General features: G+C 51.3%; 3 protein-coding genes across 5 annotated transcripts; all 3 read right to left on the reverse strand.

Moving 5' to 3' along the window:
* Nucleotides 1-2,913: 2,913 nt before the first annotated feature.
* slc35d3 (solute carrier family 35 member D3) lies at nt 2,914-6,906 on the reverse strand. The gene is made up of 5 exons (XM_068342660.1): nt 6,696-6,906; nt 6,267-6,580; nt 5,284-5,494; nt 4,179-4,336; nt 2,914-4,104 (listed from the first exon to the last, which is right to left on the reverse strand). The coding sequence occupies exons 2-5, from the start codon at nt 6,489-6,491 to the stop codon at nt 3,469-3,471; spliced, it is 1,230 nt and encodes a 409-aa protein (XP_068198761.1). The 5' UTR covers nt 6,492-6,580; nt 6,696-6,906; the 3' UTR covers nt 2,914-3,468.
* Nucleotides 6,907-10,057: 3,151 nt separating this feature from the next.
* On the reverse strand, nt 10,058-21,942 carry pex7 (peroxisomal biogenesis factor 7). Of its 2 annotated transcripts, none has more exons than XM_068342544.1 (11): nt 21,711-21,942; nt 21,332-21,473; nt 20,967-21,024; nt 20,592-20,742; nt 20,413-20,490; nt 20,205-20,313; nt 18,244-18,350; nt 18,046-18,159; nt 17,340-17,395; nt 14,582-14,678; nt 10,058-10,383 (listed from the first exon to the last, which is right to left on the reverse strand). In XM_068342544.1, the coding sequence occupies exons 2-11, from the start codon at nt 21,438-21,440 to the stop codon at nt 10,306-10,308; spliced, it is 957 nt and encodes a 318-aa protein (XP_068198645.1). In that variant the 5' UTR covers nt 21,441-21,473; nt 21,711-21,942; the 3' UTR covers nt 10,058-10,305. The 2 variants fall into 2 exon arrangements, with proteins under 2 accessions (XP_068198645.1, XP_068198644.1); XM_068342543.1 differs by having other exon boundaries at nt 21,332-21,476.
* A 393-nt stretch (nt 21,943-22,335) lies between these two features.
* On the reverse strand, nt 22,336-25,907 carry LOC137613547 (uncharacterized). Of its 2 annotated transcripts, none has more exons than XM_068342860.1 (3): nt 25,737-25,907; nt 23,187-23,459; nt 22,336-23,078 (listed from the first exon to the last, which is right to left on the reverse strand). In XM_068342860.1, exons 1-3 carry the CDS (start codon nt 25,864-25,866, stop codon nt 22,429-22,431), a joined length of 1,053 nt encoding a protein of 350 aa, XP_068198961.1. In that variant the 5' UTR covers nt 25,867-25,907; the 3' UTR covers nt 22,336-22,428. The 2 variants fall into 2 exon arrangements, with proteins under 2 accessions (XP_068198961.1, XP_068198962.1); XM_068342861.1 differs by having other exon boundaries at nt 25,682-25,821.
* Nucleotides 25,908-27,252: the final 1,345 nt, after the last annotated feature.

The raw sequence follows: 27,252 nt of genomic DNA on the forward strand, positions 1-27,252 counted from the left end.
CTGCGTCTGTCTCCTGATGCGGATGAATTTGTCTCGGGGCTCAAAGGCGTCCTGAAATGTCTCGCCGATGTGAGACGCGTTAGAGACGGCGCCCGGGGGCGGAGCCTCCGTCCACGCTCCCGTGTGACGGCGAGAATCTTCATCACGGCGGAGAGCCGAGCCCCTCCTCCTCCTCCTCTTCGTCTCGGGACGCTGCTGTCGGATTACGATGAGCAACGCCAGCTTCATCCGACAGGCTTCATCCAACAAGTTTCATCCAACGGGTTTCATCCGACCACCGACTGACGACGAGGGAAGAGGAAGATCAAACATGTTCCAACTTCAACAGCCAGCGTCAGCCAATCAGACGAGCCGCCAGGCGGCCTGCTAGCATTAGCGGTGCGGCGCTAGCTTCAGCTCACAGAGCGTCCGCCATTGGTTCAACTGCAGATGCTAACTAATGCTAACGGCATGAGGCCAAGGAGCTAGCGGTCGCTAGCGGATACCAGGAAGTGAGACAAATGCAGCTGCTTGGGTTAGCATTAGAGCTAACGTTAGCGCTCATATTGAATGTAAATGACCTCATTGATTGATTATCAGTTATTTTGTCATTTGTGTTTTTTGGGTTTTCGACTCCTGAAGCGTAAAAATCCTTAGGCTTCAATTTAAGATCAAATAAAACGAGTGTGTGTGTGTGTGTGTGTGTGTGTGTGTGTGTGTGTGTGTGTGTGTGTGTGTGTGTGTCTCTATTGAACGCCTCACACCTCAGTGAACAGCCAATGAGGTGCGTCTGGACTGATGGAGGCGCGGCCTGCTGGATGCTGCAGCCGATAATGAACATGGAGACACACACACACACACACACACACACACACACACACACACACACACACACACACACACACACACTCCCTCAGGATGACTTCTTATCTGAAGCTGCTTCCTTTAGCTCACGTCCACAGATTGATGATGTCATGGAGGTCATGCCTCCCCCAACCCCCCCACACACCGCTGGGGGCAGATTAAAACCAGGTGAACGGGAGGAGGAGGAAGAGGAAGACAAGAAAGAGGAAGAGGGGGAGAAGGAGGAAGAAGAGGAAGTAGAGGAAGAAGAGAAAGAGGAGGAAGAGGAGGAGGAGGAGGAGGAAGAGGAGGAGGAAGACAAGATAGAGGAAGAGGAAGAGGAGGAGGAAGACAAGAACGAGGAAGAGGAGGAGGAGGAAGAGGAAGAGGAGGAGGAGGAGGAAGAGGAAGAGGGGGAAGAGGAGGAGGAAGAGGAGGAAGAGGAAGAGTAGGAAGAGGAAGAGGAGGAGGAAGAGGAAGAGGAAGACAAGAAAGAGGAAGAGGAGGAAGAGGAAGACAAGAAAGAGGAAGAGGAGGAGGAGGAAGAGAAGGAGGAAGAGGAGGAGGAGGAAGAGGAGGAGGAGGAGACAATCGATGTCTTTTCCTACCTGCCAGCAGGGGAGCAGAAACTCTTGGTCCTTTAAAGGAACTTTGTCTGAATCTAATTTTCTCTCCTGAGATGAAAGCTGATGAAGATGATGATGATGGTCTTCCTCCTCACTGCACCTGGTTCCTCCTCCTCCTCCTCCTCTTCATCCCAATAAATGGTTTCATTCTCTCTGCAGACGCCCTGCAGATTCTACCAGGTGTGTGTGTGTGTGTGTGTGTGTGTGTGTGTGTGTGTGTGTGTGTGTGTGTGTGTGTGTGTGTGTGTGTTTCCGTCCCACTGAAGCGTCTAAAGGGGGGGTAGGTTTTCAGCAGTAAAGTGCTGACGGATCCGTTCACGAGTCTCCTGCCCCCCCTTCTTTTGGGGGGGGGTTCACCAGAGGACAGGTGACGATCAGTTTGTCTGTCGCTGCAGATGAAACACCATTATCGCCGTGGTAACCCATCCATACCCCCCCCAGAGGGAACACGACCCTCTGAACAAACACTGATTGGCTATCGACTTTCCAGCGAAAACAGAGACGTCTCACTCCCACCACGGATGAACCAATCAGACGTCCACCTGACTCCTGAAGCTCCGCCCCTGGAATCACGCCCGGCGCCGCCCAGCAGCATCCGACCTGCAGGGGGCGCCGCAGCTTCAAATGAGGTTTGAGAACTGAGAGAGAAAATCAATCCGATCAATACCAGCAGCTGAAGGCTCCGCCCCCATGAGAGGCCCCGCCCTCAGCAGAGGAGGAGGACGCATAGACACCAGATCAGGTCACTGAGGTCAAAACCAGTTCTGACCCAGTTCACACCCGGTTCACACCTGTTTTAGACCTGTTGGCTGTCTGTTCACACCCAGTTCACACCTAATTCAGATCTGGTTCACACCCGGTTCAGATGCGGTTCATACATCATTTGAACCCGGTTCTGCTCAGTTCACACACGGTTTTGACCCGGTTCATACCTATTTCATACATTGTTGACGCCCAGTTCCCACCAAGTACAGACCTGTTCACTCCTGGTTCTCACCCGATTCTGACCCAGTTCACACCTGGATCAGACCTGGTTAATACCCGGTTCACACCTGTTTCAGACCTGTTCGCTCCTGGTTCACACCAGGTTCACACATGGTTTTGACCTGGTTCATACCTATTTCAGACCTGGTTGATACCCGGTTCACACCCGTTTCAGACCCGTTCGTTTGTTCCCGGTTCACACCCAGACCACACCTTATTCAGATCTGGTTCAAACCCCGTTCAGATGCGGTTCATACATGTTCAACCTGGTACAGACCTGTTCAGTCCTGGTTCTGACCCGGTTCACACACCAGTTCAGATCCAGATCAGACCAGGTTCAGAGCTTTTTCACACCTGGTTCAGACTCGGGTTCAGACCCAGTTTACACCCGGTTCATACCTGGTCCGGAACCCGTTCACACCTGGTTCAGACAGTTCGATCTGGAACAGCATCAGAATGTTTCCTGGTGTAAAACGACAGGACGCCAGGCGTGAGGTCACATGATTCACTTTAAGGTTTGATTGTAAACAGACACAAACCGTAAACAAACAGTAAACAAACAGTAAACAAACAGTAAACAAATGGGAGTAAACAGACCATAAATCAAACAAACAAACAAACAAAGCCGTTGATTGGTTAGTTTTTCTGACCAGAGCATGCTTCTCCAGACTTGGTCCCGCCCCCGTTGCTCCAGCCAATCAGACGCTCGAGTTCAGCCGTCCTTCCTGTTTGCTTGCTGTTACCTGGTTGGTCATTTTTTTCTGAGAGCTGCTTTAGCTTTGCTAGCGGGCTAATGGGCGGGGACACAGTCCGGGTCATGCTACACTGTGTTAGCCCGCCCCTCCCCATGACGGGGCGCCTCGGGGGGGCGTAGGGGGGGAGGGGGAGGAGTCTCTTCACGCCGGCTCCTCCTCCAGGAGCCTCCTTTGATCCTCATCACGGGAATCGATGAGGATTCTTCGCTAACGCTAACGCTAACGGAGGAGGTTCCTGATTGGACAGTGGGCGTGTCCCCTCCGGGCGGGTCCGCCCCCCCTCAGGGACTCTGCTGCTCCATGTTGGGGATCAGAGGCTCTTTCTTCAGGAACTGCAGGTGTCTGACGGAGCGCCACACCCCCAGGTAGCTGTCGCTAGGCGACGGCCCGGGGGCGGGGCTTTCCTTCTGGAGGTGTTCCCGCTGCATCTCCACCACTTCCTGTTCGGTCATGACGGCGGAAGCCACGCCCACCTCTCCGATGGCCTCCGGATCCACGGGGGGGTCGCCGCCTGGCGCAGGCTTCTCCCCGTATGGCTCGCCGGGGGGCGGGGCTTCTTTCCCCGCCCCCTCCAGGTCCTGGTAGAGGCTCTTCGTCTTCATCTCCCGGTACTTGACCACGCAGTAGGTGACCGAGCCCACCGTGTTGACGGCCACGCCCCCGATGAACAGCCCGGTGGGGGCCACGTCGTTGAACGCCAGCATGCCCACCGTGATGGTGGCGATGCTCTTGACCACGCCCACGAAGCTGGTGGTGACGGCCGAGTTGATGTAGGTGCAGTGCAGCGTGGTGAAGTTCATGGCGCAGCCAATCAGCACGCAGCACACGAACACGCCCGTCACGCGGGGGTCGCCCCACCCCTCGTACGACCACATGTTGATGGTATCCATGGAGATGAAGGAGCAGACCAGCAGCACCTGAGGGGGGGAGAGGAGGGGGCGGAGTCAGGAGGCATCAGAGGAGGGAGGGCGGGTGGGGGGGGACGACTTACCGGCGTTGCCATGGTAGCGATAGCGTACTGGGCCGTCAGGGGGCCGTGGGGGCCGTCCAGGCTGCTCTTCTGGATCACAACCAGGTAGGAGGCGTGGATCACCACCGCCAGCACGCCCGTCACGTAGCCCAGAGGCTCGCCCGTCAGGTCGCCCGCACCTGTGGGGGGGGCAGAGACAGGTGAGGGCGTGGCCACCAGGAGGAGGAGGGTCAGAGTGGCTCCTGCTGCTGGGACACCGTCTGACAGGAAGTTTGAGTCCAGCAGGAAATGAAAGACAAACAACCCGTCTGCCAGCGCAGGTGAGTCACCGTGGCAACGTGGCCCCGCCCACCAGGCTCCAGGAGGGAGGGGCCAGCGCTGGAGAGAAGAAAACACCTCCAGAGGAGGAGGACAAAGAGGAGGAGGAGGAGGAGGAAGAGGAAGAGGAAGAAGAGGAGGAAGAGGAAGAGGAGGAGGAAGAGGAAGAAGAGGAGGAAGAGGAAGAGGAGGAGGAGGGGGAAGAGGAGGAGGGGAACTAATTCAAGTCTTTATGGTGACTGGAAACACACACACACACACACACACACACAGACACACAGACACACAGACACACACACACACACACACACACACACACACACACACACACACACACACACACACACACACACACACACACACACACACACACACACTCAGGTAGGTGTTAACATCAGATCTGCTCTTATGATGTCATCAATAATACCAATAATCAATGATCTCATTCCTCACCAACATGTTGGTGTTGTGGTGAATTTGCCCCCTAGCCTGATTTTCTGAATGGTTCCTGTTTACCCCCCCCAACCCTCTACCCCCCCCCCCCGCCTGAGGAGCCGATTGGAGATTGATTCAGGAAATAAATGATCTGTAGGCTTTTGTTTACGACTCCAGGACCATTAACACGATGAGAGACCAGCTGGGGGGGTCACACGGGGGGGGGGGGGTTATTGATCAGATCTATTAATCACAGGAACATGGAAACAAAATCAATACGACTGATTCTGTGATTCCATTCACACTGATTCAAGTCCAGTGTGTGTGTGTGTGTGTGTGTGTGTGTGTGTGTGTGTGTGTGTGTGTGTGTTACCGGCCAGCGCCGCCCCCCCCGTGGTGATGATGACGGCCGTCACCACGCCGACGGACGGGACGCCGTTCCTCAGGACACACACCCCGATGCTGAGCGTGAAGAGCGGCAGGCAGCGCTTGAACACCACGTACATGGGGAGGCTGAGCCCCCGCAGGGACCACAGGGTCAGCGTGGACTGCAGCGTGGACAGCACACACACCGGGGCGAAGTCCTGCACACACACACACACACACACACACACACACACACACACACACACACACACACACACACACACACACACACACACGTCACACTCTGATCGGCTCCATTATAACCTTTAGTCACATGGTCTTTGCTTCATTATTTTTGACGTTGGTACTTCTGTCATCCACTGGGGGGGTTTCGGGGGGGGGGTAAACAGATGTTTACAGGTGAACATATTTCCAGTAAACATGACTAAACAAACTGGATTCTCTAGGGGGCGCTGCTTCATTTTAGCATGATTTCATCCGGCGGCTAAAGACTGAATTTAATTTGAATTAATTTTAATTATGTATTAATTAATATATTAATATATTTAAATATTTTTTTAGCTTGAAGACATTTTTCAAAATAACTTTAGCTTCAATAAAAACGTAATTGTTTCATCTAATCAGCTCCATAGCCTGTCAATCAATCAATAATTCAATCAAGTAGAAACCTTCAGGCAGCTTTCCAAACCTGGGGGGGTGGGGGTTCGGGGGAGGTCGCTGGTCAAAGCTAAACTTTGCTGTGACGTCATGACTGACGCAACGAGACCAGGATGAGTTTGGTTTTGTTCAATCCTGATTAAAAGGGACGTCACCAAGTGGTGATGAATAAAGGGTTAAAGTTGTGGACTTTTAATTCGGATTAAACTTCATTTAAATCATTTGAATCAGGAAACTTGATTCCTGATTCAAATGACCGACCCCGGTCCCGGTCCCGCTCCCGCTCCGGTCCCGGTCCCGGTCCGGTCCTACCTTGGACAGCTGGCGGCTGAGCGGCGGGACGTCCACCCGCCCCAGGCGGCGCAGCGCCTCCAGGCTGAGGGCGGCGGTGCTGCTGGTCAGCAGCTGCACCAGCGTCAGGAAGCGGAAGCCGCAGCGGCTGATCAGGAACTTCAGCAGGATGTTCAGGGACCCGGAGAACACCCCGTGGGCCACGGCCACGGAGATGCCCACGGCGCGGCTCTGGAACACCTCCATGGTGGGAGGGGGAGGCGCTCGGTACCGGAGGAGCGGCTTTTACGCACGGCGGTGACGCGCGGCGGCGGGACGAGGAGCCGCCAGGAGCCCTGATGGAGATGAGGAGGAACCTGGATCAGGAGGTCCGAGTGGAAGAAAGTGAAGAGGAGGAGGAGGAGGAGGTTCTCCTTCCTCCTCAGTTTGACTCCCTTTAAAAAGTCCAACCTCTGCGTTTAGTTCCCAGATGAGTTTTTCTGAGCGCGTCTCCTCCGAAAACCCCCCGGTTTGGAAAAGGAGAAGAGGAGGAGGAGGAGGAGGAAGAGGAGGAGGAAGAGGAGCACCTCCCGACACCAGGAGCTCCAGCAGCGGATGGAGAGGAGGAGGAGAGAGGAGCTCGTCCTCTGAGAGCTGAAGCTGAAATATGACATTTTGCCGCAGCGCTTGGCGGTGAACCCGGGGGGGGGGGTGGATGGGTGAGGGGGGGGGGGGAGCGGGGGCAGGTCCACGATTTTTTTCAACACGTGAATATTTGCTTCCTTTAATTATTAGTGTGTTTGCGGGGGGGGGGGGGTCCGGTTCGGGTCCGGGTCACCCCCCCTCCACAACCCGGGCTGAACCTGAGGAAGATGAAGATGAGAATGGAGGCATCCCAAAGCCCGCCCCCTGTAGGGTGGGGCGGGAGCGTCCGACCCGGTCTGATCTGCCACCTGCTGCTGGGGGGAGGGGGGAATTCCAGATGACGTCACTGATGATGACGCCGTAGGGGGATGTTATTAAACCTATACATTAAATCTAATATGTAATATTAAACTAAATTTAAATTGTAAATTTTTGCTTTATGAAAATAAAATCTGCATATGCCCCGCCCCCTGTGACAGCATTAAAATAAGTAGTACACACCCCCATGAGAAGGTAGTACACACCCCCACGAGCAGGACTGAACAGACGTCCAGATGAAGGTTCTGGTCCTCAGAGACGCCGGGACAGGAAGTGACCTCGTCCTTCAGGGACGCCACCGTCTGGACGAAATGTCACAGCGGTCCATCAGAGCGGCAGCGCCACGACTCCCAGGGGGCGGAGCCTCACGCCCGCTGTCATCCAGGAGTCTCGTCTTCATTCACTCCCCACAGCTCCACCCGGTTCACCTCCAACCAGAGACCAGATCCAATCCCACCAGAACCCGTTTCACCGCGTGAACCTGGACTGTTTCACCGCGTGAACCTGGACTGTTTCACCACGTGAACCTGGACTGTTTCACCACGTGAACCTGGACTGTTTCACTGTGTGAACCTGGACTGTTTCACTACGTGAACCTGGACTGTTTCACTCCGTGAACCTGGACTGTTTCACTGTGTGAACCTGGACTGTTTCACTCCGTGAACCTGGACTGTTTCACTGTGTGAACCTGGACTGTTTCACTGTGTGAACCTGGACTGTTTCACCACGTGAACCTGGACTGTTTCACTGCGTGAACCTGGACTGTTTCACTGTGTGAACCTGGACTGTTTCACTGCGTGAACCTGGACTGTTTCACTGCGTGAACCTGGACTGTTTCACCACGTGAACCTGGACTGTTTCACAGTGTGAACCTGGACTGTTTCACCACGTGAACCTGGACTGTTTCACTGTGTGAACCTGGACTGTTTCACTGTGTGAACCTGGACTGTTTCACTGTGTGAACCTGGACTGTTTCACAGAGTGAACCTGGACTGTTTCACTGTGTGAACCTGGACTGTTTCACTCCGTGAACCTGGACTGTTTCACTGTGTGAACCTGGACTGTTTCACTGTGTGAACCTGGACTGTTTCACCACGTGAACCTGGACTGTTTCACTGCGTGAACCTGGACTGTTTCACTGTGTGAACCTGGACTGTTTCACTGCGTGAACCTGGACTGTTTCACTGCGTGAACCTGGACTGTTTCACCACGTGAACCTGGACTGTTTCACAGTGTGAACCTGGACTGTTTCACCACGTGAACCTGGACTGTTTCACTGTGTGAACCTGGACTGTTTCACTGTGTGAACCTGGACTGTTTCACTGTGTGAACCTGGACTGTTTCACAGAGTGAACCTGGACTGTTTCACCACGTGAACCTGGACTGTTTCACTGTGTGAACCTGGACTGTTTCACCACGTGAACCTGGACTGTTTCACTGCGTGAACCTGGACTGTTTCACTGTGTGAACCTGGACTGTTTCACTGCGTGAACCTGGACTGTTTCACTGCGTGAACCTGGACTGTTTCACCGCGTGAACCTGGACTGTTTCACAGTGTGAACCTGGACTGTTTCACCACGTGAACCTGGACTGTTTCACTGTGTGAACCTGGACTGTTTCACTGTGTGAACCTGGACTGTTTCACTGCGTGAACCTGGACTGTTTCACTGTGTGAACCTGGACTGTTTCACTGCGTGAACCTGGACTGTTTCACTGCGTGAACCTGGACTGTTTCACCACGTGAACCTGGACTGTTTCACTGCGTGAACCTGGACTGTTTCACTGCGTGAACCTGGACTGTTTCACTGCGTGAACCTGGACTGTTTCACCGCGTGAACCTGGACTGTTTCACCACGTGAACCTGGACTGTTTCACTGCGTGAACCTGGACTGTTTCACTGCGTGAACCTGGACTGTTTCACTGCGTGAACCTGGACTGTTTCACCACGTGAACCTGGACTGTTTCACCACGTGAACCTGGACTGTTTCACTCCGTGAACCTGGACTGTTTCACCACGTGAACCTGGACTGTTTCACCGTGTGAACCTGGACTGTTTCACTACGTGAACCTGGACTGTTTCACTACGTGAACCTGGACTGTTTCACTGTGTGAACCTGGACTGTTTCACTGTGTGAACCTGGACTGTTTCACTGTGTGAACCTGGACTGTTTCACTGTGTGAACCTGGACTGTTTCACTGTGTGAACCTGGACTGTTTCACAGTGTGAACCTGGACTGTTTCACCACGTGAACCTGGACTGTTTCACTGCGTGAACCTGGACTGTTTCACTGCGTGAACCTGGACTGTTTCACTGCGTGAACCTGGACTGTTTCACCGCGTGAACCTGGACTGTTTCACCACGTGAACCTGGACTGTTTCACCGTGTGAACCTGGACTGTTTCACTGCGTGAACCTGGACTGTTTCACTGCGTGAACCTGGACTGTTTCACTGCGTGAACCTGGACTGTTTCACCGCGTGAACCTGGACTGTTTCACCACGTGAACCTGGACTGTTTCACCACGTGAACCTGGACTGTTTCACTGCGTGAACCTGGACTGTTTCACCTTCCAGTGTTCTAAAACAGAAACAGAACTCATTACGTGTTGGTGTTCAGTGATTGGTCGAGCCCCCTGTTCTCTTTATGACCTGAACGATATTTTAATTGAAACGCTTCATCAGAAATCAGTTTGCGACCACGAGGGAGGGTCCAGCCTTATCGCGCTCAGACCATTAGTTTCCAATTAGCAGGAGGAGGAGGCTGGACCAGCAGATTAGCGGCTGAGGATTAGCCGTGGATGCTAATGATTCTGGAGGTAACAGATCAGAGGGTCGTTAATGTGGACCAATGAACACGCAGCAGGACATCAGCCACACCCAAACTCCGCACAGAACGCCGTGGTCCTGGTGGGTTTTTATTGAACACAGAACATTCACCTCATGTCTGACCCGATCGAGTTATTGATCGATCGGTTCTGATCAGGTCCAATCCAGTGAGTCACTGTGGCCACGCCTCTTTGTGTGTGAACACGCCTGTGATGAAGCAACTGCCCTGATGTGTGTCTGTGTGTTCTATGGTGTGTGTGTGTGTGTGTGTGTGTGTGTGTGTGTGTGTGTGTTCTATGGTGTGTGTGCTCCAGCAGACAGACAGGCGGGTGTGTAGATCTTCACCGTCTCGTCCCAAGAACAATCCACCACCTGCAGACACACAACAACAAATCAATAACAAATCAATAACACAACAACAACAAATCAATAACACAACAACAACAAATTAATAACAACAATAACACAACCGGTAGAACTAGAGGACCAGGACCGGATTCCTCAGGAACCAGAAACTGGATCTGAATCAGGCTGAAGGTTCTCCGGAAACGGAGACGCTGGACCATCAGAGACTGAAGACTCCAACACCTGATCGATTGATTTTTGGTTCTGATGCATTGATCACTGGCTCTGATGGGTGGCAGACGTTCCACCTGAGACCGTGTCTCTGGGTGGAACGGTTCAGGTCAGAAAAACTTTGAGACTGGAACCAGCTGACTGGAAGTGGGAGGCGGAGCTTATCGCAGGACCCGAACAGACAGCCAATCACATTCAGTCAGCTGAGAGTCACCAATTCACCTGAATAGAGCCTCTGAATAGAGTAAATGTGAGAGTGTGAGGGTGACAGTGTGAGGGTGATAGTGTGAGGGTGATAGTGTGAGGGTGACAGTGTGATAGTGAGAGTGTGATAGTGAGAGTGTGATAGTGAAAGTGTGACGGTGACAGTGTGATAGTGAGAGTGTGACAGTGGCAGTGAAAGTGTGACAGTGACATTGTTACGGCGTGACAGTGACAGTGTGACGTGGAGAGTGTGATAGTGAGAGTGTGAGGGTGACAGTGTGACGGTGACAGTGTGACGGTGATAGTGTGACGGTGACAGTGTGACGGTGACAGTGTGACGGTGACAGTGTGAGGGTGATAGTGTGAGGGTGATAGTGTGAGGGTGACAGTGTGATAGTGAGAGTGTGATAGTGAAAGTGTGACGGTGACAGTGTGATAGTGAGAGTGTGACAGTGGCAGTGAAAGTGTGACAGTGACATTGTTACGGCGTGACAGTGACAGTGTGACGTGGAGAGTGTGATAGTGAGAGTGTGAGGGTGACAGTGTGACGGTGGCAGTGTGACGGTGATAGTGTGACGGTGACAGTGTGATAGTGAGAGTGTGACAGTGACAGTGTGATAGTGAGAGTGTGACGGTGATAGTGTGATAGTGAGAGTGTGACAGTGACAGTGTGACGGTCATAGCATGACGGTGACAGTGTGATGGTGATAGTGTGATGGTGATAGTGTGACGGTGACAGTGTGACGGTGACAGTGTGATAGTGATAGTGTGACGGTGACAGTGTGACGGTGACAGTGTGACGGTGACAGTGTGATAGTGAGAGTGTGACGGTGACAGTGTGATAGTGAGAGTGTGAGGGTGACAGTGTGACGGTGACAGTGTGACGGTGACAGTGTGAGGGTGACAGTGTGAGGGTGACAGTGTGACAGTGACAGTGTGACGGTGATAGTGTGATAGTGAGAGTGTGATAGTGAGAGTGTGATAGTGAGAGTGTGATAGTGAGAGTGTGAGGGTGACAGTGTGATAGTGAGAGTGTGACGGTGACAGTGTGATAGTGAGAGTGTGACGGTGACAGTGTGACGGTGACAGTGTGATGGTGACAGTGTGATGGTGACAGTGTGATAGTGAGAGTGTGACGGTGACAGTGTGACGGTGTGACAGTGACAGTGTGACGGTGACAGTGTGATAGTGAGAGTGTGATAGTGAGAGTGTGATAGTGAGAGTGTGATAGTGAGAGTGTGAGGGTGACAGTGTGACGGTGACAGTGTGACGGTGACAGTGTGAGGGTGACAGTGTGAGGGTGACAGTGTGACAGTGACAGTGTGACGGTGATAGTGTGATCGTGAGAGTGTGATAGTGAGAGTGTGATAGTGAGAGTGTGATAGTGAGAATGTGAGGGTGACAGTGTGATAGTGAGAGTGTGACGGTGACAGTGTGATAGTGAGAGTGTGATGGTGACAGTGTTACGGCGTGACAGTGACAGTGTGACGGTGACAGTGTGATGGTGACAGTGTGATAGTGAGAGTGTGACGGTGACAGTGTGACGGTGTGACAGTGACAGTGTGACGGTGACAGTGTGATAGTGAGAGTGTGACGGTGACAGTGTGATAGTGAGAGTGTGACGGTGACAGTGTGACGGTGTGACAGTGACAGTGTGACGGTGACAGTGTGATAGTGAGAGTGTGATAGTGAGAGTGTGATAGTGAGAGTGTGATAGTGAGAGTGTGATAGTGAGAGTGTGATAGTGAGAGTGTGACGGTGACAGTGACAGTGTGACGTGGAGAGTGTGACGGTGACAGTGTGATGGTGACAGTTTGACAGTGACAGTGTGATAGTGAGAGTGTGATAGTGAGAGTGTGATAGTGAGAGTGTGATAGTGAGAGTGTGATAGTGAGAGTGTGATAGTGAGAGTGTGAGGGTGACAGTGTGATAGTGAGAGTGTGACGGTGACAGTGTTACGGCGTGACAGTGACAGTGTGACGTGGAGAGTGTGAGGGTGACAGTGTGATGGTGACAGTGTGACGGTGACAGTGTGATAGTGAGAGTGTGACGGTGACAGTGTGACGGTGACAGTGTGACGGTGACAGCGTGACGGTGACAGTGTGACGGTGATAGTGTGACGGTGACAGTGTGACGGTGACAGTGTGACGGTAACAGTGTGACGGTGACAGTGTGATAGTGAGAGTGTGACGGTGACAGTGTGACGGTGACAGTCTGATAGTGAGAGTGTGATAGTGAGAGTGTGATAGTGAAAGTGTGACGGTGATAGTGTGATAGTGACAGTGTGACGGTGACAGTGACAGTGTGACGGTGACAGTGTGATAGTGAGAGTGTGATAGTGAGAGTGTGACGGTGACAGTGTGACGGTGACAGTGACAGTGTGACGGTGACAGTGTGATAGTGAGAGTGTGATAGTGAGAGTGTGACGGTGACAGTGTGACGGTGACGGTGACAGTGTGACGGTGACAGTGTGATAGTGAGTGTGAGGGTGACAGTGTGATAATGAGAGTGTGACGGTGACAGTGTGATAGTGTGAGTGTGACGGTGACAGTGTGAGGGTGACAGTGTGACGGTGACAGTGTGATAGTGAGAGTGTGACGGTGACAGTGTGATAGTGAGAGTGTGACGGTGACAGTGTGAGGGTGACAGTGTGAGGGTGACAGTGTGAGGGTGACAGTGTGACGGTGTGATAGTGAGAGTGTGACGGTGTGACAGTGTGCGCTGCCTATTTTGACCCCTGCCTCCCATCCTACCAGCTACCCCACACCACCCGTTGCCCCCCCCACCCAGTTATGCCTCTGGTGTCCTGCTGTAATTACCAGCAGAGAACATCCAGTCCATCTGACTCCCTCCTGTAATTATGGTGTTATTGTTTTTTACCTGGTTGCTTGGCAACCAGCCAGCCTCTCAGCACAGACCAGTTCTGGTTCAGGAACCTCCATCCGTCACAGACACCCCCAAGCCCCCACCTGTCAAAAGTGCTGACGCGGCAGCACCTGTGTGAGTGGGGTGGACGTGGCACCGCCATCAGAACGCACCAGAACCAGAATTTCCTCTAAACCAATATCCTGGTTCCCAGACTGAACAGAACCAGGTGTCACATCTGATCTGAGTAACTCCTCCTCCTCACCCCCCCCCCTTTGAACTGCCTCTCAGGCCACAGCAGAGGAACGCCGTCTTTAATTAATAGCAGCTTTAATGGAAAAGAGCACGCAGCAGCCAAGACTGCAGAGAAGAGAGGAAGAGGAGGAGGAAGAGGAGGAAGGAGGAGGGAAGAGAGGAGGAGGAGAAGGAGGTGGAGGAAGAGGAGGAGGAGGAAGAGGAGGAGAAGGAGGTGGAGGAAGAGGAGGAGGGGTAGGAGGAGGACGAAGCTGCAGTCAAGGTTCAAAGTGTTTCAGTAAAGAGAAGAAGATGAAACAGAAAATAATTAAAAGAATAAATGAATGTTTTCTAGTGGCTGTTTATCGCCATAGTAACAGAGCTCTGACTGACAGCTCAGTGGAAACAGTACAAGTTCTTCACCATCAGCCGGATCCCTCGGCCAATCAGGAGCCAGGAAGGAGGTGGTTCGTCCTGGTTCGGCCCCGCCTCAAGTGAAGGTGTGATTCACTTAGGTGCAGGGGGAGGGGCAAGGGGGAGGGGCCAGCATTACACCTGATCCAAACCAACGACTGGACACTGGTTCCCTTCATAAGGAGGCAAACGTGTGTGTGTGTGTGTGTGTGTGTGTGTGTGTGTGTGTGTGTGTGTGTGTGTGTGTGTGTGTGTGTGTGTGTGTGTGTGTGTGTACCTGGGGGGTGTGCAGGTTGAAGTCCAGCCCACACACGAACTCTGAGTGCTGCTCTAGCGTCTCCATCAGAGGACGGCTCCGGCTGTGATCCCAGAACCTGGAACACAGGAGAACCAATCGGGTTATTGATCACAGCGTCAAACTGATTGGGTCCATCGACAGCCAATCAGATCATCCGTGAGCTCCGGCAGGGAGAGGAGAAAAGAAAGAAGAACGAGAGACGATGAAGCTCCGCCTCCAGACCGCGGGCAGCAATGGCCAATCAGGCTAATTGAAAGACTGTTTCTCTTCCTGCGTGTGTGTGTGTGTGTGTGTGTGTGTGTGTGTGTGTGTCTCAAAGCCCTGACGCAGCAAACGTTCCCTCCAGACTCATCCACTTTACAAATGTAATTAAATCATTTTCAGAGGGAACACTGCAGCTCCCATTGGACTCACACACTCTCACACACACACACACACACACACACACACACACACACACACACACACACACTCACACACACTGACTGATAGCCATTAAACACGGTGTGTGCCGTGAGTGTAAATCACTTCTTTGTGGCTCTCTGATTGGTCCAGGTCGATCTGAACGACTTCCTGTCTTGACTTCTTCTCTGATTGACGCCTCAGATAAAAATAAAAAAAACTTTATCGGTCCGCTGAGACGGAAACAAACACGCTGGACGCTTCAGAGAAATGATATCATCAACGGTTAAAGTTTGTTACGTCACTGGTTAATGTCTGGAACTGTTAGCGTGTTTAGTTAGCCTAGCCTCCGTCCAATGGTAAACAATAAACGCTGCAAAACGACGCTGGAACCTTCATGCATTCATTTCCCATAATGCACTGCGACAACCAGAACCCACTGAAGCACAGCTGGAACAATTAGCTGCATCTAATGCTAGCCTGTGTTAGCACATCTGCAGCTAGCGGTGTGCTAGCATTGACCCTCTCTGATTATGTTAGCTTAGCATTTTTGTAGCATTAGCTAACATTTAGCCTGAACATTCAACCAGCTAACCGATATACTGCTTATTTCATCACTGATGAACGGACCAATCAGGGGAGCCGTGTGCAGACGGGGTCACCTGACCGACTCCATCCAGCAGCAGGCGTCACGTCTGACTGCGATCACGGTGTCAGGCGTGTGCGGACGACAAACACGCAGGACAAACACGCGTGTTTGCAGGCAGAAGCTTTTGTTACAGGAGGTGATTGTTTACCTCCATTGTCCTCCAATCCAGAAACCCAGAACGTGTTTTCAAGATGGGGGGGGGGGGGTCACTGATGCTTTAAATCCAAACAGGAAGCTAATACTAAGAGTCAGAGAGAACACGTTATCTAAAGCAAACAGGAGGGGGGGTCAGGTCATTCTGTGTGTGTGTTTGTGGTTATAAAGATGTATTTACATGTGTGTGTGTGTGTGTGTGTGTGTGTGTGTGTGTGTGTGTGTGTGTGTGTGTGTGTGTGTGTGTGTGTACACTCTCTGTGTGCAGATCAGATTCATGTGTGTGAACACATCTGAAGGCCTGTAGCAGGTGGTGTCAGGTGTGTTCAGGTGTGTTCTGAGGTGAATTGAGGTGTGTTCAGGTGTGTTCAGGTGTGTCAGCAGGATGACCACACCTGAACACGCCAACAGGTGGATGGAGGAGAGCTCAGATTAAATGACACACCTCCACATCTGATCATGTGACCTGACAAAATCCTACTGAATGTAGTGACATCACACCCTCCTAACACACACACACACACACACACACACACACACACACAGAAGAAGCAGACTGTTCTGCTACACCGTCAGACGGAACCTGTGGAGAAGCCGTCGCCGGGGGCGACCGTCTCCCGTCTCCAGGTTCCACATCATTAACACTTCCCATCAGGCTTTTATGGCGCCATTTCCTGCTGATATGTTAACACACAGCTAATACGTTAGTGCACGACTTCCTGTTTGCAGCCCCAGGTAACAACCACCTGTCCGTCTGATCCCGGCACCAGATCCAGATCTGATCCAGATCCTGATCTGGATCAGATCTGGCTCCGGATGTGTTCTGGATCTGACATGACGTCATTGGGTCCTCCTGCTACCAGACGGGTGCTACGGGGAGGTAACGGTCACTACATCCAGATGGATTGTGGGTAGAACCAGAGGATCGTGGACCTGACCCAGAACCGCTTCAGGCTCCTCCCCCCTCCGCCCTCCATCCACCATTGGTGGAGGAGCAGAAACAGATCAGAGCCTGCAGCAGGCGTGTGATCAGTGCATCAAAGCGGCTACGAGGCGTTAGCGTCGCTAGCAGCATCAGATAATCTAGTGCAGACACACGCTGCATCAGCCCCCACCGTAGCCAATGAGCTAAGGGTACTAGCACGCACCCGTCATCTTCTCCTTCCACAGATCCTGGATCAGTTTTCCCTCAAACGTTTCACTACAAGCTAGTGCTGGACAACTGAAAGCTAAAGCAGCATTGCTAAAGGATGCTAAAGGAGGAACGCTAAAGGATGCTAAAGGAGCAACGTTACAGGATGCTAAACGAGCAATGCTAAAAAATGCTGAAGGAGCAACGTAACAGAGTAATAATAAAAGGGCAAGCCTAGGGGATGCTAAAGAAATGCTAAAATAGCAATGCTAAAGAAAGCGAAAGGAATGCTAAGGAAGCAATGCTAAAGGAATGCTACTAGAGGAATACTAACAGAGGGATGCTAACAGGGGGATGCTAACAGAGGGATGCTAACGAGGGAGGCGGTCTCAGGTTCTTACCTGACGGTGAAGTCGTAGGAGCAGGACGACAAAACACAACGACTGAACGGAGAAAACTGGAAGAAGAAAAGCACCAATCAGAACAGGAGCAGGTCAGCTGATCAATCAGCTGATACGGCGTTTGGTGTGGGGGTTTTGGGGCGTCGGCCTTCTGGCCTGGACTCCAGGAATTTGGGCGGTGACAGGTGAACCCAGAGCGGCGGCGGCGCCAGCGATCGTCTGGCCCCGCCCCTTCCTTTCTGGGTCACCCCACCTCAGGAAAGCGAGCGGCGAGACGAAGGCTTTCATCTGGTCACGCCTCTGATGAAGACGTGTGAGGTCTTCCTCCTGGGGCGGGGGGCGGGGACGTGGAATAACAACCCCCCCCATCAGAGGCGAGGATGACCTGATTCCACCTGAGCCTTCATCAGCACAGGCTCCGCCCCCTCCACATCCTCTTCCTCAGCAGATCAAGATATAGACCGGACTCACTTCATCTGGTGCTGGACGAGTGTGTGTGTGTGTGTGTGTGTGTGTGTGTGTGTGTGTGTGTGTGTGTGTGTGTGTGTGTGTGTCCTATTAGGTCCATTAAGTGGGTGTTTTGATGCTGTCAGGCTGCTCTACATTTCTACCGCCACACACACACACACACACACACACACTTTCTGCATCAGGATTAAACAGCGTGTGTGTGTGTGTGTGTGTGTGTGTGTGTGTGTGTGTGTACCTTGACCCTGCGAATGGCGTAGGTGTGGCCCTGCAGTTGATTGACAGGTTGTCTGGGGTTCCTCAGGTCCCACACACACACGCTGCAGTCCACCGAGCCTGTGGCCACCACGTTCTGCACACACACACACACATACTGGTGTGAGGTCACCGTGGTAACATCACTGGGATGTAGTGCGTGTTCCAGGTGTATGCCCACCTGGTCGTATTTGCACCAATCACAGCTGAGGATCTCCGCCCGGTGCGCCGGGACGACCAATCGGCAGGCGGCGGCCTTCACATCCCAGAGGCGGAGCGTCCCGTCGCCTGCGAGCAGAGACAGACGTGAGCTGCCACCTGATTGGCAGGTAGTCACCTGACCTGACTGTTGCTGCCAATAAAGTTTTTTCCTTCAGGCGCCATCGCCACGCATCAGGAGATGGAGCAGAGGATCATGGGAAACCCCGATAAGCTTATCGGAATGAGACGCCATCTGCCTCCCCCGCCCCCCTCCCTTCTTCAAAGCCTCTCATGTTCATGTGAGGGGAGGTGAGGGGGGTGTCTCCGGAGGGAGATGAGGAGCGATTCTCCACCGTACGCTAACGCTAACGCCCGCTAACGCCGTGTGACACCTCGTTATCCTCTGAGCGCGGCTGTCAGCCTGCATCTGCTGCTGCGTCATGTGACCTCCTTCCCGTCGCCACGGTTACCAGCAGAAACAACTCCAGAGGCCGGATGAGAGAGAACGAATCAGGAAATACAGGAGAAGTCAAAGTTTGGAAAGTTTGGATCAACGCCTGGAATGTTCCAGGCCCCCCCTTCAACAACTTCAAGGACTTTCCAGGACTTTCCAGGTCGACTGAGACCTCAGGTCCTGATCTGGCATTCCGTTCACAAGTGGGAACATCTTTTGATTCATTTCCATGGAAACCTTCCTCGGCGCCGTGGCTGATGGGAAACTGAAGCCCTGGAACTGAAAGCTCCGCCTCCCACGTCTGATTCGCTCCTAACATGTCTGTGGGAGGACCGCCTCCTCAGCCGTCAGCGAGCGACACGACGCCACGCGACACCCCATAATTCAGCTGTCAGGGAGACGAGTGGGGGCGCATCCGTCCACGCCCCCCCCCCCCATCCTGGAGGATTAACACGACGATCCTCATCCGTAACCCCCCCCCCCCCGCTCAGAAAAACACGTTTACATGACGACAAAAGAAAGGAAAGGAGAAGAAAAGAAAGGAAAGAGGAAAGGAAAAAGAGAAGAGGAAAGAGGAAAGGAAAGAGGAAAGGAAAGAGGAAGGAGGAAAGGAAAGAGGAAAGGAAAGAGGAAAGGAAACAGAAGAAAAGAAAGGAGAGTCTGGCCTCATTCATTCATCATTATCATGCAAACAAAAGAATTTCAAACAACTAGAACAACAATAAAAACGACAAATTAAAAACAACAATAAAGACGACAATAAAAAAAATTAAAAAACAGCAAAAATCAAAACGCAGATGTTCTCCTATTTATGGAGTCAATGGAGGAGCATCTGGGACAAGAGTGACACCTGGTGGTCAAAGGAGGTACAGCAGTCAGGTGTGTGTGCGTGTGTGTGTGTGTGTGTGTGTGTGTGTGTGTGTGTGTGTGTGTGTGTGTGTCAGCTCATCTTCATCACCCCCCTCCAGTCTCTAATTCCTGATTAGCAACACGTGAGACGTCACTCCTGATCCTGAACGCAGGATTGTAGGGTGAAGAATCAAACGGAGAGGGAGGGGGGAGGAGGAGGAGGAGGAAGAGGAAGAGGAGGAGGAGGAGGAGGAGGAGGCCTCCTGGTTCTTTATCGCTGAGCAGCAGCTGGTTTGACTTCACTTAGACACAGTTTTTAAACATAAAACGCTTCAGAAGAGTGTGTGTGTGTGTGTGTGTGTGTGTGTGTGTGTGTGTGTGTGTGTGTGTGTGTGTGTGTGTGTGTGTGTGTGACTGATGATCCGAGCTCTCGGGCCTGAAACTGTCTCACCTCTGGTCACACACTTCCTGTCTGTCAACCAATCAGCCGTCTGATCAGCTTCTGATCAGATCAATCTGAATATTGATCGACTGATGCATTAATAACCCCCCCAACCCCGCTGGACGGATGCAGCGCTTCCAGAACGGAGCGACCACGCCCCCTAGTGACCACAGGAAGACTGATTTTGTTGGCTCACCTGACGCTGAAGCAAAGCATCCTGGGATGTGAGGCGACCAAATGGTGCTGTAGATGACCCCTTCATGACCCCTGAGGGTGGACAGTGATTGGCTGAGAGTGGGCTCCCACTGGAAGGTAGAGAAACACACAGCTGTGAGGAGGGAGGAGGAAGAGGAGAAGGAAGAGGAGGAGGAAGAGGAGGAGGAGGAAGAGGAGGAAGGACTAACAAGTTTGATGGTTTGATCCCACGACCCAGAGATGATGAGGTTCTCTCCTCTGGTCTGACTCCAGTCCACAGAATACACCTACACACACACACACACACACACACACACACACACACACACACAGGTGAGGCCCACGCAGTCTGTAATACAAAGTGTGTGTGTGTGTGTGTGTGTGTCACCTCCTGTGTGTGTTCTTTGGCCACTCTCAGCGGAGCGCTGTGATTGGCCGTGTCCCACAGCTGCAGGCTGCCGTCCCCGCCCCCGGCCACCAGCAGGTGTTCGTTGGATTCGCTCCAGGTCACGTCGAACAGACCGTCGCCCCACTCCCAGCTGGAACACCAGGAAGTATCGATCAGTGATCGATTGGAAACGTTTGATGTTGAAATCTTCTGGACTCAGGTTCAGGGAGGGAGGGGCTGCAGATGTGAGGAGGCGTGGCTCTTAAAGCCACCCCCTCCTCCTTCAGGTGTTTGAACTAGTCTAAGGTGCAACTCAGGCGGGAGATCGCGTTTTATTTTTTGGGTTAAATTATTCATGACGAACAAACAACTCACCTCCTGACCAGGTCAAGCCCCGCCTCCGTCTCCTCCAGGACCAGCAGGGTTCCACAACCTACGAATATTAAACAACTACGAATATTAAACAACTACGAATATTAAACAACTACGAATATTAAACAACTACGAAGATAAAATATAAAGTTTTGTTATTTTGAACGTTGCTGGACTGCAGAGGGGGTGGTCCAGTTCTGAGGTGGATCTGAATCCAGACCCAGACCCAGACCCATCCCAGACCCAGACCCAGACCCAGACCCATCCCAGACCCAGACCCAGACCCAGACCCACCCCAGACCCAGACCCATCCCAGACCCAGACCCAGACCCACCCCAGACCCACCCCAGACCCAGACCCAGACCCACCTGCGATGCCGTAGTACTGGGAGGAGGCACAGGCCACCCTGTTGGCGAAGAACGGAGAGACTTCCACGGCGTAACCATGACGACCCGGACTGTGAAAGGTCTTCACCATGGTCAGAGGCTCCCTGCAGCCCCACCACGTGACCTGCTGTCACGTGACAAACGACAGGTCACATGACGCCCTGAGCTCCCGTCGATGTTTCAGCGGTTCTACAATCCAGTTTTCACACATGTCGGACAATAACACAATGACGTCATTATAGGACAATGACGTCACCAGTGTCTTTACTGTCCTGTTAGTAAAAACACGTCATTCCTAAACTTTTAATAAAAGTCTAACTTTATCGGACTTTAGTTTCCTGGAGCTGAAACCTGAACTCACTTGAACTTGAAGTCCCCGCAGCGCATCAGAAGCGGCTCCAGACCTCCGGTAACGGCCGCTCGCGGGTCACGGAACACAAGTTGAACACGTGACGTCACGTAGAGCCGTCAAACGGACCGAAACCGGTTCGTAAATCCGTGAAACGAGTCACCGCGACGGGTCGCCGGACCCCGCGCCGCCCGCTGTCAACTTCTGTCCGCGGCTGCAGCCTGCTTCCGTGTTTTGATCAGCTGACCCCAGAACCCGGATGTAGACGTGAACACATGCAGCTTCGGCAGATTGGGGCGATGAACTTCAGTAGAAACATGAGCGTCATTTGACTACACGATAATTAATAAAGAAAATAGAGAATCAATGAATTTAATGCATCAATAAATAAATTAAACTCTCCGGAAATGCAAACAAATATCAAAAACATTTCCAGACCTCTCTGAAATCTGTCAGTCCCTGTTGGTAAATACTTCATAAATAATAAATATAATAAATGTAATTTTAAAAATGTGTTATTATATAGGATTAAATTAGATTACATCAGTAAATTAGATTTTTCTTATTATTACTATAATTATTATATTTTATTAGATTATAATGGCACTCTGGAATAACCAGCAGAAGCAGTACCATAAACAATCAGTGAGTTTTTAATAAAAAACAACAGCGTCCTGTGGGCGGGGCAAACTGGTACTGACGTGTCCGTCACTAAAACCGGCCCAAACTGTCACTGGAAGCGGGTGGGTCCAAACTGGGCCTCGTGCAGCAGCTGCTGGATCTTGGTCCGGACCCAGGACTGCTTCTCGGGGGCCAGCCTCCTGAGGGCGGGGGCCAGGCTGAGGAGGAATAGGCTCACGTCGTCCCTCTGGTCCAGGTCCCAGTCCCTCCGGGCCTCCCGGGCCTCCATCCTCCTCAGGTGCTCCTCCAGCAGACACTCGGAGCTCCGCCTCCGGAGGCGGGCGGGGCCAGGGGACACACTGTGATACTCCTCCTCTCCGTCGGTTTTGTCCGACAGCGCCACGCCCGCCGCCTCCTGCTCCTCCCCTTTGGGCTGACTGAGGCTGGAGGCGGAGCATGACGGCTGCAGGTCGCGGGGCGGCTGAAGGTCCGCCTGCAGGACGGGGGGGGAGGAGTGAAGCGAGGACGAGTGTGACGAGGCGAAGGAGGCGGCGAGTGACGTGACCGACTGCATCATCATCTCAAACAGCTCCCTGGTGTTCACGTGTGGCGTTCGGGGGCGCTCGTCCGACACGGCGCCCTCCGGCCCCGCCTCCATCTTCACCTCCGTCACCCCGACGGGGGCACCGCACGATGAAGATGAGCCCTGCCTCTGGACCAACTCTGGTGATGTCGTCGTGGCGTCGGCAACGGCAACGCCTGTAAACACACCGGAGAAAACCCAGTTCAGTGTGACCACACCCACTAACCAACCCTAACCACACCCACTAACTAACCCTAACCACACCCACTAACTTGTAAACTAACCCGTGTTCTCGTCGTCACTCCTTGGTTCGGTGGTCGTGCTGCAGCCCACCGTGTCGCCGCCCTGGAGGCGTGTTGGGTTGCGGTCCAGGACGCAGCCGTTGGCGCCGGCGGCTCTGGCGTCAATGAACGGGTTCAGGAAGGACAGGATGGCGGAAAACCTCCAGGGGCGGTAGTTCTGGAGCCCCACGCCGCTCTCTCGCCGCTCCTTCTCCCGCTGGCGCTCCCGCCGGTGCTGGTCCCGCAGCATCTTCCACTTCCTGCGGCACTCTGACTCTATTGGACAGAAGAATCCGTCAGACCACGCCCACCGGAGGAGGGTCTGACACGCCTCCTGTGGAGGAGGAGCCTCTTAAGAAGGAGGAGCCTCCTGAGGTGTTTAAACTAGTCTCTCCAGGTGTTTAAACTAGTCTCTTCTTCAGGTGTTTAAACTAGTCTCTAGTTCAGGTGTTTAAACTAGTCTCTAGTTCAGGTGTTTAAACTAGTCTCTATTTGAGGTGTTTAAACTAGTCTCTCCAGGTGTTTAAACTAGTCTCTTCTTCAGGTGTTTAACTAGTCTCTTCTTCAGGTGTTTAAACTAGTCTGTAGTTCAGGTGTTTAAACTAGTCTCTCCAGGTGTTTAAACTAGTCTCTAGTTCAGGTGTTTAAACTAGTCTCTACTTCAGGTGTTTAAACTAGTCTCTAGTTCAGGTGTTTAAACTAGTCTCTACTTCAGGTGTTTAAACTAGTCTCTACTTCAGGTGTTTAAACTAGTCTCTAGTTCAGGTGTTTAAACTAGTCTCTTCTTCAGGTGTTTAAACTAGTCTCTTCTTCAGGTGTTTAAACTAGTCTCTAGTTCAGGTGTTTAAACTAGTCTCTACTTCAGGTGTTTAAACTAGTCTCTACTTCAGGTGTTTAAACTAGTCTCTAGTTCAGGTGTTTAAACTAGTCTCTTCTTCAGGTGTTTAAACTAGTCTCTAGTTCAGGTGTTTAAACTAGTCTCTATTTCAGGTGTTTAAACTAGTCTCTAGTTCAGGTGTTTAAACTAGTCTGTAGTTCAGGTGTTTAAACTAGTCTCTTCTTCAGGTGTTTAACTAGTCTCTTCTTCAGGTGTTTAAACTAGTCTGTAGTTCAGGTGTTTAAACTAGTCTCTTCTTCAGGTGTTTAACTAGTCTCTTCTTCAGGTGTTTAAACTAGTCTGTAGTTCAGGTGTTTAAACTAGTCTCTTCTTCAGGTGTTTAACTAGTCTCTTCTTCAGGTGTTTAAACTAGTCTCTAGTTCAGGTGTTTAAACTAGTCTCTCCAGGTGTTTAAACTAGTCTCTAGTTCAGGTGTTTAAACTAGTCTCTATTTCAGGTGTTTAAACTAGTCTCTAGTTCAGGTGTTTAAACTAGTCTGTAGTTCAGGTGTTTAAACTAGTCTCTTCTTCAGGTGTTTAACTAGTCTCTTCTTCAGGTGTTTAAACTAGTCTGTAGTTCAGGTGTTTAAACTAGTCTCTCCAGGTGTTTAAACTAGTCTCTAATTCAGGTGTTTAAACTAGTCTCTAGTTCAGGTGTTTAAACTAGTCTCTAGTTCAGGTGTTTAAACTAGTCTCTACTTCAGGTGTTTAAACTAGTCTCTAGTTCAGGTGTTTAAACTAGTCTCTACTTCAGGTGTTTAAACTAGTCTCTACTTCAGGTGTTTAAACTAGTCTCTAGTTCAGGTGTTTAAACTAGTCTCTTCTTCAGGTGTTTAAACTAGTCTCTAGTTCAGGTGTTTAAACTAGTCTCTTCTTCAGGTGTTTAAACTAGTCTCTAGTTCAGGTGTTTAAACTAGTCTCTAGTTCAGGTGTTTAAACTAGTCTGTAGTTCAGGTGTTTAAACTAGTCTCTCCAGGTGTTTAAACTAGTCTCTTCTTCAGGTGTTTAAACTAGTCTGTAGTTCAGGTGTTTAAACTAGTCTCTAGTTCAGGTGTTTAAACTAGTCTCTCCAGGTGTTTAAACTAGTCTCTACTTCAGGTGTTTAAACTAGTCTCTAGTTCAGGTGTTTAAACTAGTCTCTAGTTCAGGTGTTTAAACTAGTCTCTAGTTCAGGTGTTTAAATTAGTCTCTAGTTCAGGTGTTTAAACTAGTCTCTAGTTCAGGTGTTTAAACTAGTCTCTAGTTGAGGTGTTTAAACTAGTCTCTAGTTCAGGTGTTTAAATTAGTCTCTAGTTCAGGTGTTTAAACTAGTCTCTAGTTCAGGTGTTTAAACTAGTCTCTAGTTCAGGTGTTTAAACTAGTCTCTAGTTCAGGTGTTTAAACTAGTCTCTAGTTCAGGTGTTTAAACTAGTCTCTAGTTCAGGTGTTTAAACTAGTCTCTAGTTCAGGTGTTTAAACTAGTCTCTTCCCCCGTTACCGGGGGGGGGGAGTCTTTCAGAGAGCTACACCTAACAACAACAACAACAACAACAACAACAACAACAACAACAACAACACAAGCAGAGACGTGTGACATCACCACACGTCCGTGACGTCACCGACCGGACCGGGTTTCCCTCTACCTGTCGGTCTCTTCACATAAATCCAACCCGTACCGGAGGGACCGGGGGGGCTCACCGGGGACACCGACCACCGCCGCCACCCGCCTCCACGCGTCGCTGCGGGTGCTCATGTCCCGGTAGGTGAGGGCGGTGCTGTCGTACAGGCTGGGGAAACCGGACACGGCCATGATCAGCCTGTACTCCATCTTGTCGGGACCGGACGACCGGGATCCCGACGTCCTCCTTCTTCGGCCCGGGAGAGGCGGCCCACGGAACACCGACACGGGGGCCTGGCGCCCCCTGCCGGCGGGGAGGCGGTGACGTCATGACGTTACTGGCGTTAAAAACTCATTTCACCCGGTTTCATCCGGTAGCGTCACGTCTTTAACCGGAGTGAACGTCTTCCTCCACTGCAAACAATCAACAAATAATCAATAGATAATCACCAGAGGATGAACGCTTCTGGGGTGCAGTTTTCCAGGTGACCTGTAGGGGGCGACATTATACCGTGAAGTCATGACGTCTGTAGGTCTGATTTGATTGATCAGACCTGTCCCACAAAGCTAGATTAACCTAGTCAGGCTTCCTCCTACGTATCCGGCTTCACATAACCAGACATCCACCCTCCAGATGTTCGGTCCCATAAAGCCGGCTATCAACTCACTAATTCAATCCAGACTTGTCCACTCTAGATCTGTGCGCGCTCACATAAAAAGGGCGGAGTTTGCTGCATGCGACCAATCGCTAGGGGTGGTCGGATCGATCCAAATAACGATATTATTGATACTAACTACTTTGATCGGATCGATACCGTTGTCCTGTGATCGATACTTCGCTCCTCCACCAGTTTCCTCAAAGCGCCGCTTCTCTGTGCAAACACCCCCCCCCTCTCCCATCACCCCCTGCTTCTCTCTGAGTCTCTGCCTGAGTGACTCAGGTACACCTGTAGCCCCTCCCCCTACCTGTCCACTGGCCTGGGATCAGTTTTAGGAGATGGGTTCAAGGGTTCTATGTTCCCCCAGTTGTTCACTAAGGGCTACAGCTATCCATGACCTAAGGAATCGATCAATCTATTGATTAATTCTAACACTAAAGTAATCAGATAAAAATACAAGGTTCCCAATATGTTATTGATATTGTTATTGATGTGACTGCTTTCCTATTTGGTCTGAATTGTAGTGACATAAATAAGAGTTATATAGTGAAAGAGAAGAAACACCATTTCCTTTAGGGTAATATTTATTGCCCCAAACATGCGTCTCATAATCTCTAACTTATTGTGAAGCGTGTACATTAAAGTGTTGAACAAACGTTAATTCCTGAAACAACATTACGTTACGTCGCTGCTTCCTTTGGTTTGACTCTCTTGACTTTTGTTCTGAGACAGTCGTTGTAGTAGAAGTACTTTATTTTATACTGTTAAAGTTTGAATTGTAGTTATTTATTAAAACATGAAACAGTTTTATTGCCTAAAATCTTTGTGCTGTTTTTATCACAATTATAATTATAATAAACTAACTCGGGGGGGGGGGGGTCGATTATTCAATGATCATGACACGTCCAAGCAAAAAGTATCGGTATCGTATCGGTAT

Source organism: Antennarius striatus, chromosome 19, assembly GCF_040054535.1.
Source record: "Antennarius striatus isolate MH-2024 chromosome 19, ASM4005453v1, whole genome shotgun sequence".
Taxonomy (NCBI): Eukaryota; Metazoa; Chordata; class Actinopteri; order Lophiiformes; family Antennariidae; genus Antennarius; species Antennarius striatus.